We start from the raw sequence: 13,450 nt of genomic DNA, 5'->3' as shown, positions 1-13,450 counted from the left end.
TGGGACCCTTCAGTCCACAGGCCGACGCTCTATCCACTGAGCCAAACCGGTTTCGGCAAAATCATTCTAAATTTTAATACTGTTTGTGTATTGTAGCTTAGAAATGGCTATAAATGAAAATTATCAAAATTAACTAATTTTAAAAATTTTGTTTTTTTCCGTGAAAATAAGAGTATCAAAACTAATTTTTCACTTGCTTATCATAAACTATTACATAAGCTTTAAATATCTACTGAATCTATTAAATTTCAAGTGGTAGCTTCATTTCAATGCAAGTTATTAGAGAACTGGTTTGATATTTAAAACATGGTTAGCCAAAACTGGTCACTATTAAGATTTAATAAATCTTTAGAAAACACACATCTAAGAATATTCTCTTGTCTCTAGAAACATGGTATTTCCCAAAGGATATTTCATTTGAAGAATAGTTAAGTGGAAAATACTTGACTAGGAGTCAGTAGACCAAATTCTTAGTAATGAGCTTCTTACCAACTTTGGACATTTTTTCCCTACAAGTACATATCAGTGAAGAATATAGGACTACTGGTAGAGTTTGGTGTCAATTAATTTTGAACTCAGTGTTCAGAGCCTTAATTTTCACCTAGCTAAAATAAAATCAATTTTCACTTTTATGTGGAGTTCAGATAAAACAGTGATGTGAAAAAGCTATACAAATTACCCAAAGAAATTGAAAATTTAAGCCCACACAAAAACCTGCACATGGATGTATATAGTAGCTTTATTGATAATTGCCAGGATTAGGAAGCAACCAAGATATCATTCAGGAGGTGAACAAACTGGTACATTCAGACAATGGAATATTATTCAGTGCTAAAAAGAAATGAACTATTAAGTTATGAAAAGACATGGCAGTACCTTAAATGCATATTACTGAGTGAAAGAAGCCTATCTTAAAAGGCTATACACTATATGGTTTCAACAATATGACATTCTGGAAAAGGTAAAAAGAGACAGTAAAAATATCAGTGGTTGCCAAAGGTGGGGGCAGGGGATGACTTGACAGAGCACAGAGGATTTTTAGGGCAGTGAAACTACTCTACATGATACTATAATAGTGGATACACGTCCAAAGCCATAAAATGTGCAACACCGTAATGTCAACTATGGACTTTGGGTTATAATGATATGTCAGTGTAGGTTCATCAATAATAAGAAATGTATCATTCTGGTAGATGTTGATAACTGGGGAGGTTGTTCGTGTGTGTGTGGCATATGGAAACTCAATTTTGCCATGAAACTTCTATAAAAAATAAACTGTTAATAAAAAGAAAAGCTATACAAATATGCAAAAAAATTATCTGAAGATAGACTCAAACACTTTTAGATGTTATATGTTATACTATGAATAAGAGCTGGAGAGTTTTTGACAACTAGGTAGCTTCTGTGATAAATTTTCTGAGTTTAGATTAACTTACTGTTGTTTTATATTTCTGATAACACTAAAAACAACTTATTGTGGCAAGATATATTAACAAATATAATTATATATATCTCCTACCATTATATGAGGATTAATTTTCCTCAGATATTGGCTAAATAAGGCAAGTAAAGGGAATTTTGATGACCATGCGAAGAAAATGCCAATTCTAACTATAGATGAAATGTGAAAAATTTGAAAAAGTTTAAAAGTAAAAAAGATTGGTATACAGTGGTAGTTTATAGGAAATATTTTTGAAACATTTATGAGTTATTTTATAGAAGGAATACTAGATAAATATATAAGCCTAAAAAATTAATTTAAGCAAAGAAAAGTAAACAATTAACATTAAGAATATGTTTAATAGGAATAGAATGAACAACATAAACTGATGAACAAAAATAGATCCAAAAATATAGAAGCATCAAACAGACTGTCAAACCTCAGAGGGAAGGTAGGGGAGGGTGGCAGGGGGTAAAAGATCAACCAAAGGACTTGTATGCATGCATGTAAGCATAACCAATAGACACACACAATAGGGGGTGAGGGCCTGGGGGGTGGGAGCAGGCTGGGAGTGGCCAATGGGGGCAAAAAGGAGACATATGTAATACTTTCAACAATAAAGAATTTTTAAAAAAAAGAATATGCTTAATAATGAAGACAAGCTAAAGACTCAATGAATAAAAATCAAATTTTTATTGGGTAAGGAAATTTTATAAAATGGAAAATGACTGTCATAAATTTCCTTCCTATTGTATTTAAGACTACGATTCTCACTGAGTTTGCTAATAAATCATCTGAAGAAAATACCTTGAATGATTGATCCAAATGAAGATTCAAAAGAAGTCTCTTTCGGTTATCATTCAGCATGCTATCTATTTTTTTCATATGAGGCAAAAGTAGCTCATCTAAAACAAGATAAAAATTTATTATAACAGGATAAACTATCAACTCAAAAACTCATTAAAGTTTTTCAAATCATTAACATACTTATTATATAGGATTATAAAATTTTCTAAAATACTGGGTATGATATTCTTAATTCACTGTAGTTTGGGGCAAAGAAAAAGTAGGGAAAGGCCCTGGCTTGGTTGGTTGGAGTGTCATCCTGTATACCAGAGGGTTGTGGGTTCAATCCCCAGTTAGAGCATGTGCAAGAGGCAACCCATCGACATTAATTTAATTGGCTTATATAAAGTAATGCTTTTGAAAATTAGGACATGAAGTTTTCTGAACAAAAGCTAACTTGAAAAATAGGTTTACAATAGTCAAGTGAGAAAAAAGCATGATCCTAGTATGAAAGGATTAAAAGTCCTAGGTTTTACCCTTCTCCGCCACCAGAATTGATTGATAGCAGTGATTTGACAAGAAGGCAAGCTGTCTGATTTCTCCAGACGTCATTTACCATCTGAACAATAATAGCATTATAATTATTGGAAATTTATTTAACACTAGAGGCCCTGCACCAGTGGGGTCCCTCAGCTTGGCTTCGGGATAGGGCCGAAACCGGCTCTCTGACTTCCCCCGAGGGGTCCCGGATTCAAGAGGGCACAGGCCAGGCTGATGGACCCACCGGTGCACGATCGTGGCTGGGGAGGGATGCGGGAGGTTGGCCAGCTGGGGAGGGACTGTGGGAAGGCTCCAGGACATGTCTGGCCCATCTTGCTCAGTCCCAATCTGCTGGACCCCAGGAGCAAGCTAACCTACTGGTCAGAGCATCTGCCCCCTGGTGGTCAGTGCATGTCATAGTGAGCGGTTGAGCGACCTTAGCATATCATTCGCATATTACCCTTGATTGGTTCAACAGCCAACTGACCAGCCACTTAGCATATTAGGCTTTTATTATATAGGATTATAAAATTTTCTAAAATACTGGGTATGATATTCTTAATTCACTGTAGTTTGGGGCAAAGAAAAAGTAGGGAAAGGCCCTGGCTTGGTTGGTTGGAGTGTCATCCTGTATACCAGAGGGTTGTGGGTTCAATCCCCAGTTAGAGCATGTGCAAGAGGCAACCCATCGATGTTTCTCTTTCTCTCTCTCTACCTTCACCACTCTCTCAATCAATAAAAAAAGCATGTCCTCAGGTGAGGATTAAAATAATTAGGTAACTTAAAAAAAAGTAGGGCAAGAAAAATGATCAAAATCCAGTTTTAAAAACACAAGAGTCAACATAGTTATTTTTAAAAAGGAGAGAGTAAAAGTATAACAAGGATTCCAACCCAAAACTTTCTGCTTCCTTCTTCACCCCTCTGAAATGTTAAGGACTTTTAAGAAAAGCACCTTCAGAATAGAAGTTTAATTACTTTTGGTGTTGTATTAAATATTTTAGGTTATTAGATGATTTCTTTTTCTTTCTTTGTTCTTTGCTGTCTCTTTCTCAATAATCCTCATCTGAAGACGTGTTTTTTTTTGTTTTTTTCATATATTTTATTGATTTTTTACAGAGAGGAAGGGAGAGGGATAGAGAGTTAGAAACATTGATCAGCTGCCTCCTGCACACCCCCTAACTGGGGATGTGCCTGCAACCAAGATACATGCCCTTGATTGGAATCGAACCTGGGACCCCTCAGTCTGCAGGCTGACGCTCTATCCACTGAGCCAAACCGGTTAGGGCTGAAGACATGTTTTTATTGATTTTTTTAGAGAGAGGAAGGGAGAGTGAGAAACCTCAATGTGAGAGAGAAACATCAACCAGTTGCCTCCTTTACGGCCCCAACTGGGGATTGAACCTGCAACCTTTAGGTGTACAGGATAATGCTCCAGCCAACTAAGCCACTAGGACAGCTAGATGATGATGTTTTGTAACATGAATAATCTTTAATGACCTTTCTGAAAATGTATATATAATCCTCCGGATCTAGTTTCTAATTTCAGAGATGAATAAAACCACTCTTTATATATTAAAATACAAACACAAGCACAGTGACTAGTGAAAGAACACGTCCCCTAATTGAAGAAAAAGTCCTTAGTGAGGAACACTTTTTAAGGTCACACAATAACACACCTGATAGTTTTCTTTTATCTTTCTAGTAGTGATTAATTCTATTCAAATACTATGAGAAATTCATTAAACAAAGACAAGTTTTACATATATATCAATTTTTAAATATAACCATTAAAATCTTTCCCCCTCATATTATATGGAGAAAAATAAGCAATATTAAAAAATCATTTAAAATACAACTGTTGAGAAATAACCACTACTAAGAGATGTGTATTTTATGATGCAAGCAGCTTTGAGAGTGGAAAACATTTAATGGCAAAAATACCAACCCAGAAATTAAGTATTGTTTTTGTTGTTAATTCTCACTTAAGGATACTTTTCCATTGATTTTTACTTTTTTTTCCTTAAATATATTTTATTGATTTTTTACAGTGAAGAAGGGAGAGGGATAGAGAGTCAGAAACATCAATGAGAGAGAGACATCGATCAGCTGCCTCCTTTACACCTCCTACTGGGGATGTGCCCGCAACCAAGGTACATGCCCTTGACTGGAATCGAACCTGGGACTCTTTAGTCCGCAGGCCGACGCTCCATCCACTGAGCCAAACCGGCTAGGGCTCCATTGAGAGAGAGACATTGATTGGTTGCCTCCCTCGGGGATTGAGCCTGCAACCAAGGTACATGACCTTGACCGCAATGGAACCCAGGACCCTTCAGTCCATGGGCTGACAGTTTATCCACTGAGCCAAACCAGCTAGAGCAACTATTGGGTTTTGATCATGGTTCATCTACCACTAACTTGTTAACTTAGGAAATACATTTAATCTTTTTGAACTTTAGTCTACCAAATATTTTTGACTAGACAATCTCTAACTCTAAAATGATGTACAGATTATATCAGATGGTCAAAAAAGCATGGACCAGAAATTAGAAGACCTTTGATCTTAATCCTTTGCTACTTGCAAGCTGTGGGCCCTTAATCAAGTCACTTAACCTCTGATCCTCACTGTCTTTATCCACCAAAATGGATGTCCAAGTTCTTCTGGGATTGAAATGGAATAGCCCGGCAAAATAAGTGGAAATAATAAAACAATATGTATTATTAGGCATTACTGTTGAAATATCTGATTATCTTTTGATCTTATACCTGTTCAATTCATTTTGATATAAGGGTAATGAAAATTAGCTCATTAATCCTTTCATTCCTTCTTAAAAAAACAAACAAGTATTGATTTGAGAGAGAGGAAGGGAGAAGGAGAGAGAGATAGAAACATGAATGATGAGAGAGAATCATTATTGACTGCCTCTGCACACCCCACACTGGAGATCGAGCCCACAACCTGGGCAGGTGCCCTGACCGGGAACCAAACCATGACCTCCTGGTTTATGGGTTGATGCTCAACCACTGAGTTATACCAGCAGGGCTCATTCCTTCTTTTAGTTGTCCCTGGTAAAAACTAAAGTAGCTGAAGGCTAAATATTAGTGAGCAACATTAGCTATGTGAATTATAAGTTTATTTCATATATCAATTTTATCCCTATTTTATTATAATAAAAAATTACTAAAGTATAAAGGAATATTAATGAATGTAACCCAATGCATATAGTTTTACTACTAATAGATTAGAAAATAATTACTGTGATGTATCTTTTACTGGACACAAATATGAAGTTTCAATTTTTATATCATTATCTGATTCATCTTTCCAATTATTGTATCTGGATCTTTCATGATATACATGAAATATTATGAGGATGATAAAGATTCCACAGTTGAAAGAAACTATTGGTTAGTTACATAATTTTACCATGAATAGAAATCAATAAAAGTGCATCCAATATAAAGTTGTTCAAATATTCAGAAAAGTCATGAAAAGATATTACCATTTTACAGAATAAATATATATCATGGATTTGGTTTTTTTAATTAATTAATTATTATTTTAAAATTTATTTTTATTGTTGAAAGTATTACAGATGTCCTCCCCCTTTCTTTCTCATTGACCTCCTCCCACCCTGCACCTGCCCCTCCCAGGCCTACACCACACTATTGTCTGTGTCCATGGGCTATGCATATCATTGATTTGTTAATGGACAAAGTATAGGTATATGTTACCAAAACCATACATTAAACACATAACTAAAACACAAGAATAAAATAGATCTATAAAGTACTACCAAAAAAGTACTACTTAACAGACTGTACCATTGCTCTTCTCTAAGGCTTGCATTGTGTCAGGGTCCAAAGCAATGCTAACAAGCAATTCCATGTAACTCTTAAAGGTTTCCTTCATTGCTCTTGTGTTCAAAAAACGAGTGACAAAGGGAGCTGGAGGATCAAATTCTGGGAGGGAGAAAAGATGAAATATTAAATATTCTTTCCTGACAACTTTAAAAAACAGGTTTCTCTATAATAAGACTGTATAAGCAGATGAAAGGATGTAGATAAAATTTCTCAAATTAAAATGGTTCTCCCACTCTGCCTTTAAAAACACCCGGGTGAGAGAATTTGAAAGCTTGTTTATACCTCAATCACTGGAGAGCTTTTAAAGCGAAACAACCGCCTGCCGCCCGCCCCCATTGCTAGATTTATTAAAACATGATCTTTGACAAGGGATGGAAGTTGCAATGAAGCTTAATTATACTTTATAAAAGGTTCCTAGGTGACTCTGAAGCCCAACACCAGTCCAGCCTCATCAGAACCTATTTCTCCTCCCTGGGCCCTATCACAGACAGGAGAAGTACATATAAAACGCTTCTGCTATGAAGTGTGATGGTTATCTCCAGGAAGATCATCCATATAACTGTTTGAGTCATAAAGTAAACTAGACACCTTTTCCCAATGGGACACCATTATTAAAAAAATAATATTGTATTGATTTTTAGAGAGAGGGGAAGGAGAGAGAAACATCAATGTGAAAGTGCAACATTGATCGGCTGCCTCCTGCATGCCTCCTACTGGGGACAGAGCCCATAATCCTGACATATGCTCCGATCAGGAGTAGAACCAGCAACCTCCTGGTGCATGGGATAACACCCAACCAACTGAGCCACAGCAGCCAAAGCTGGGACACCATTTTTATCTAAAAGAATGACCGACAGACACTGCATGCCTATTCAGACTTAAGTATGCCGCAGACATTTTCTTAAAAATCAATGCAGTGGCCTTAGCTGGTTTGGCTCAGTAGATAGAGCATCAGCCTGTGGACTCGATTCTGGTCAAGGGCACGTTACCTTGGTTGCAGGCTCCCGGTCTTGGTGGGACAGGAGGCAACCAATTGATGTGTCTCTCTACATCAGTCTTTCTCTCTGTCTCTCCCTCTCCCTTCCACTCTCTCTAAAAATCAGTGGAAAAACATCCTAGAGTGAGGATTAAAAAAAAATTTAATGAAGTGAATCTATCACTTCAAGGAAAACAACTAATGGTATTTGTTGCCAATAATAAAAATTGAGGTTTCAAGTGAAAATTAGAATTCTGGAAAAATTATATCTACCATTGTCCCAATACTTAAAGACTTCATCAATGAGAACAGAGGTGGCATTAATAAATGTTATTTTTGATACTATAAAAATATGACATAAATGTAAGAGGTAAAATCATAAAACTTTTAAGAAAATATAGGAATAAATATTTATGACTTGGGACTTGGTAATGGATTCTAAATATAACACTGAAAGCAGAAGCAATTAAAGAAAAATTTGGCTTCATTAGAATTTCAAACTTTTGTGCATTAAAGGACATTATTTAAAAAGTGAAATGTTGCCCTAGCCCAGTGATGGCGAACCTATGACACGCGTGTCAGAGGTGATATGCGAACTCATTTTTTTGGTTGATTTTTCTTTGTTAAATGGCATTTAAATATATAAGATAAATATCAAAAATATAAGTCTTTGTTTTACTATGGTTGCAAATATCAAAAAATTTCTATGTGACACGGCACCAGACTTAAGTTAGGGTTTTTCAAAATGCTGACACTCCGAGCTCAAAAGGTTCGCCATCACTGCCCTAGCCAGTTTGGCTCAGTGGATAGTGTGTTGGCCTGTGGACCCAAGGGTCCTAGGTTCAATTCTGGTCAAGGGCACATGCCTGGGTTTCAGGCTGGATCCAATGTGCAGGAGGCAGCCAATCAATGATTCTCTCTTATCACTGATGTTTCTATCTCTCTCTTCCTCTCCCTTCCTCTCTGAAATCAGTAATAATAAAAAAAAAAAGTGGAAAAAAAAGTGAAATATCAACCTACAAATTGGAAGAAAATGTTTTTAAATTATATATCTGATAAGTGTTAAATATTTAGACTGCATAAAAAACACCCACAATTCAAGAACAAAAGGAAAAATGACCCAATTTAAAAATGTTTAAAGGATTTGAATAGACATTTCTGCATAGATAAGCAAATGGCAAGTACATGAAAAGATGCTGAACACCATTAGAGGTTAGGAAAATATAAGTCAAAACCACAGTGAGACACCACTATAAATAACAAGTGTTGGTACGAATGTGAAGAAATTGGAACCCCCATGCATTGCTGGTAGGAATGTAAAACGGGCAACCATAGTGAAAAACAGCTTGGCAATTTCTCAAAAAACTAAACATACAATTGTCACATGACTCAGCAATTTCACTTCTAGGTATATACCCCAAAGAATGGAAAACAAGGACAGATATTTGTATGCCAATGTTCATTGCAGAGGGGGAAACAATCCAAGTGTCTATCAAGAGATTAAAAATTAAACAAAATGAATGTATATATATATACAGGTGTATAAACTTACAATGGGATAGTATTGGACCATAAAAAGGAATGAAGTTCTAATTCATGCTATAATATGGATGAACCTTGAAAACATTATGCTAAATGAAATAAGCCAGGTACACTTATACAAGATATTTAGAATAGGCAAATTCATGAAGACAGAAAGTAGATTAGAGATTACCAGCAGCTAGGGAAGGGGAGTTAATGTGCTTATAGTTACAAAGCTTCTGTTTGGGGTGATGAAAGTTTTGGAAATAGTTGTGATAGTTGCATAATAATGTGAATATAATGAATGCTACTGATTTGTATACTTAAAAATGGTTAAGCCCTAGCCGACTTGGCTCAGTGGATAGAGAGTCAGCCTGCAGACTGAAGGGTCCCAGGTTCGATTCCGGCCAAGGGCACATGCCTGGGTTGCGGGCTCGATCCCCAGTAGGGGGCGTGCAGGAAGCAGCCGAATGATTCTCTCTCATCATTGATGTTTCCATCTCTCTCTCCTTCTCCCTTCCTCTCTGAAATCAATAAAGAAATATATTTTTTTTAAAAAATAAAAATGGTTAAAATGGCAAATTTTGTTCTATTTTACCACAACTTTTTAAAATATGATGAAAATGAAATAGAATATGTACATCAGTGAGCAAACAAGTATCTTCATATGACCAATGAAACTTATAAAATCATTCATGGATCAAAGGTATATTCAAAAGGTAAGATGAACCAATAGATCTTAATGTAACAGGAATGAAAAGTTGAAGAAACTACTACTTCTCAAGTTTGTCAAATAAAAAATTTCCTTGAGTAACAAAAATATCCATAATTATCTGAAAAGGTAATTAAAATACTCCTCCCTGTCCCAACTACATATCTATGTAAGGCTGAGTTTTCTTCATATACTTTAACCAAAATAATCTGTATTATAAAAGGCCTGTGGCCGTAACGCCCAAAGACTGAACTCACCAGGAGGTGTATTGATGGGTCCCGCGGTGGCTGCGGCGGGCAGGACTTGTGGGTCACCAGGAGGTGCATGGAGCACCTCTTGGTCCCCCCCCCCAACCCCCAAAGCTGCTCTCGGAGGCGGGGCCTGCGGCTGGGGGCCCACGGCTTTCGGCAGCTAGTATATAATAACTGAATGTAGAAGCAAATATGAAAATGCTACTCTTCTAAATACTGTTAACTTAGGAAAATACAGTTGTTACAAAACTTAAGATCTAATTGGTTTATTTTAAAGAAATATTTTTAAAATTTGTTTTAACTGATACTTAGTAAATATAAATAATAGAAAACCTAAGTATTTTGGAATCCTCACTCTATCCTCACTTAAAGATTATTAAGAAGTTTTTTGTGTTTTTTTAAAAATATATTTTATTGATTCTTTTACAGAGAGGAAGGGATAGAGATAGTTAGAAACATCGATGAGAGAGAAACATCGATCAGCTGCCTCCTGCACACTCCCCGCTAGGGACGTGCCTGCAACCAAGGTACATGCCCTTGACCGGAATCGAACCTGGGACCCTTGAGTCCACAGGCCGACACTCTATCCACTGAGCCAAACCAGTCAGGGCTATTAAGAAGTTTTGAAATAAATAGGTTGGAAACCAAAAGCCTGTAAATTTATATTTTTTATTAATATTTGCCTTCTTGCCCTGGCCAGTTTGACTTAATGGTTAGAGCACTGCCCCGCAGACTGAAGGGTCTTGAATTATCAGTCAAGTGCATGTACCTGGGTTGCAGGTTCCCCAGGCTCGATCCCTGGTTGGGGCAGGAGGCAACCAATAGATGTGTTTCTCTCACATCAATGTTTCTCTATCTCTACACCTCCCTTACATTTTCTCTAAAAAAAAAAAAAAAAAAAGTCATGGGAAAAATATCCTCAGGTGAGGACTAACTACATTTATTTGCCTTCTTTTTAAGTAGTACTAAAAATGTTTGCCTAACTTTAAGTGACACCTAGTGGTTACTCAAATTACCAATGAAAAAAATATTATTGTGATTGTCTTTTGGTAAATTTAGTGTATGCTCAGAACCCATACCTCTCTATTCCAAAGAGTAAGTAGGCCTGGCCAGTGTTGCTAAATGGTTAGAATGTGTCGGATCACCAGCCCAGCTGGGCGCATGGAGGAGGCAACCAATCAATGTGTCGCTCTCATATCAATGTTTCTCTCTTTCTCTCTCCTCCTTTCCCTCTCCTTCCCTTTCACTCTCTCTTAAAAAAAAAAAATCAATGGAAAAAATGTCCGTGGGGGAGCATTAACAACAAAACAAAAGTAAGTAGGAAGGCTAACTGCAAAAATTATCTATGCCTTCCATACATACTCAAAGCACTGAATTCCTTTATAAATTCTGATATGCATACTTCTAAACAACCATTCCTAAGTAGCTTTTAAAAACAGTACATTTTAAGTCAACTTTTGCCCTGAGGAAGAATTTTTATGATGATTCTATTTCAATTCAAATAATCTCTAAAATGCAAGTAATGATACTTGTTATGTGAGAAACCATTCTGGACATCAAACATAGCCCCCAATAACCAATTCATCATTCGAGTTTTGCCAAGATTACAAACTAAATTTCTCAAATATGTCTCCTCTCTTCCCTCCATCCCTGCTGCCACAACTTAGGTTCAGATTTTCAATTTATATCTAAACTATGATGTCTTGTAATTCAATTTCAAAGTTCTCATGTTGTTTCCTACTTAAATCCCTCCAAGGACTCTCCTTTGTTTACAGGATCCCAAGTTTTTAGCTTTAGCATGGCATACATGGTATTCCATCAACCTTTCATCTTTTCCTTCCTACCTTCAACTTTATGCTCTAATATAGAAGGATCAGCAAACCTTTTCTGTAAAGAGCCAGATGGTGAATATTGAAGCTTTAATGGTCATATGCTCTCTGTAATAACTACTTAAATCTGTGGTTGGAAAGCAACAGTATGAAATATGCAAATGAATCGGTATGCCAATAAAACTTTATTTATAGACTAGGCTGCAGATCCTATTTGGCTCACTGTCCAGAGTTTGCTACCTCTGCTCTAGACTACGGAACCATTTGAAATTTCTTGCCTATTGTAATTATACAATAAGTTTGATGGCTAATGAAATGTGTACTGACATTTTCTTGTGTTTTACAACTACCTGAGGTTTTATTTCTAAGAAAGTAAATATTTACATATAACCTACATAAATGTTCTTTGGTGTTTCCAAAATTTTTAAGAGTGAACAAGGGTTCTAAGGTAAGAAAAAATTGATAACTGCTGATTTATTTCAATCTTTTCATGTTATAAAAGAGAAGTAAAGCACAGAGAGGTTACCTAGCTTAGCCACGGGCAACTGGTTGGCTGGTGGCAGTATGCATTATAGTATACTAGAGGCCCGGTGCACGAAATTCATGCACAGGAGAGGGGGTGTCCTTCAGCCCAGCCTGCACCCTCTCCAATCTGGGACCCCTTTGGGGATGTCTGCCTGCCAGTTGGGCCTAAACTGGCAGGCAGACATCCCTCTCACAATCCAGGACCACTGGCTCCTAACTGCTTGCCTGCCTGCCTGCCTGATGGCTCCCAACTGCCCTCCCCTGCCAGCCTGATCACCCCAACTGCCCTCCCCTGCCAGCCTGATCACCCCAACTGCCCTCCCCTGCCAGCCTCATCGCCTCCAACTGCCCTCCCCTGCCGGCCTGATCACCCCCAACTGCCCTCCCCTGCCAGCCTGATCGCCCCCAACTGCTCTCCCCTGCTGGCCTGATCTCGCCCCTAACTGCTTGCTCCCCTGCTGGCCTGATCACCCCTAACTGCCTCTGCCTTGGCCCCCACCACCGTGGCTTTGTCCAGAAGGAAGGCAGGATGACTGGAAGATGTCCAATCGACCCGGTCTAATTAGCATATTACCCTTTTATTAGTATATGATTGATAAACATCCCATATATATATGAATATCCTATATAATGAGGAATATGCTAATTATCCATTATGCCCTGAGGTGTAACGACCAAGCGCATCACAGCCAGATCACGGATCAGCAGGAGGGTGGGCCAGCGAGGTACAAGTGGGCTTCGGAGAGCTACAGGAGAGTGCAGGGCAACAAGCTATGAGGGGGTGCGGGGGGAGATACAGGAGGGCGGCAGCGACCTACTGGCGCACGGATTCGTGCACAGGGCTACTAATATATATATATATACACTATATAGTTTCAGAGTTGCTGCTTCCTCGGCTTATTTTACTCTTCTAGCATAAACACAAACTCAGAAATTCAAAACTAGAGCAGTGGTTCTCAACCTTCTGGCCCTTTAAATACAGTTCCTCATGTTGTGACCCAACCATAA

The 13,450-nt window shown here is 37.6% G+C and overlaps 2 protein-coding genes across 10 annotated transcripts in view; one reads left to right on the top strand and one right to left on the bottom strand.

Moving 5' to 3' along the window:
• QSER1 (glutamine and serine rich 1) overlaps positions 1-13,450 on the bottom strand; it is a 57,316-nt gene that overhangs the window by 6,929 nt on the left and 36,937 nt on the right. For all 9 annotated transcript variants that reach the window (XM_023761822.1, XM_023761823.1, XM_014463726.2 and 6 more), the window contains 2 exons: positions 6,590-6,727; positions 2,249-2,346 (listed from right to left, as the gene is read on the bottom strand). In XM_023761822.1, coding sequence (XP_023617590.1) covers positions 2,249-2,346; positions 6,590-6,727 — 236 coding nt within the window. The remainder of the gene's footprint in view (positions 1-2,248; positions 2,347-6,589; positions 6,728-13,450) is intronic.
• LOC102419534 overlaps positions 1-13,450 on the top strand; it is an 84,980-nt gene that overhangs the window by 44,104 nt on the left and 27,426 nt on the right. The window lies entirely within an intron of this gene.

This window comes from Myotis lucifugus, unplaced genomic scaffold (genome assembly GCF_000147115.1).
Source record: "Myotis lucifugus unplaced genomic scaffold, Myoluc2.0 scaffold_218, whole genome shotgun sequence".
In the NCBI taxonomy this organism is placed as follows: domain Eukaryota; kingdom Metazoa; phylum Chordata; class Mammalia; order Chiroptera; family Vespertilionidae; genus Myotis; species Myotis lucifugus.
The sequence above is the reverse complement of the archived record's forward strand: the minus strand, read 5'-3'. Positions and strand labels throughout refer to the sequence as shown.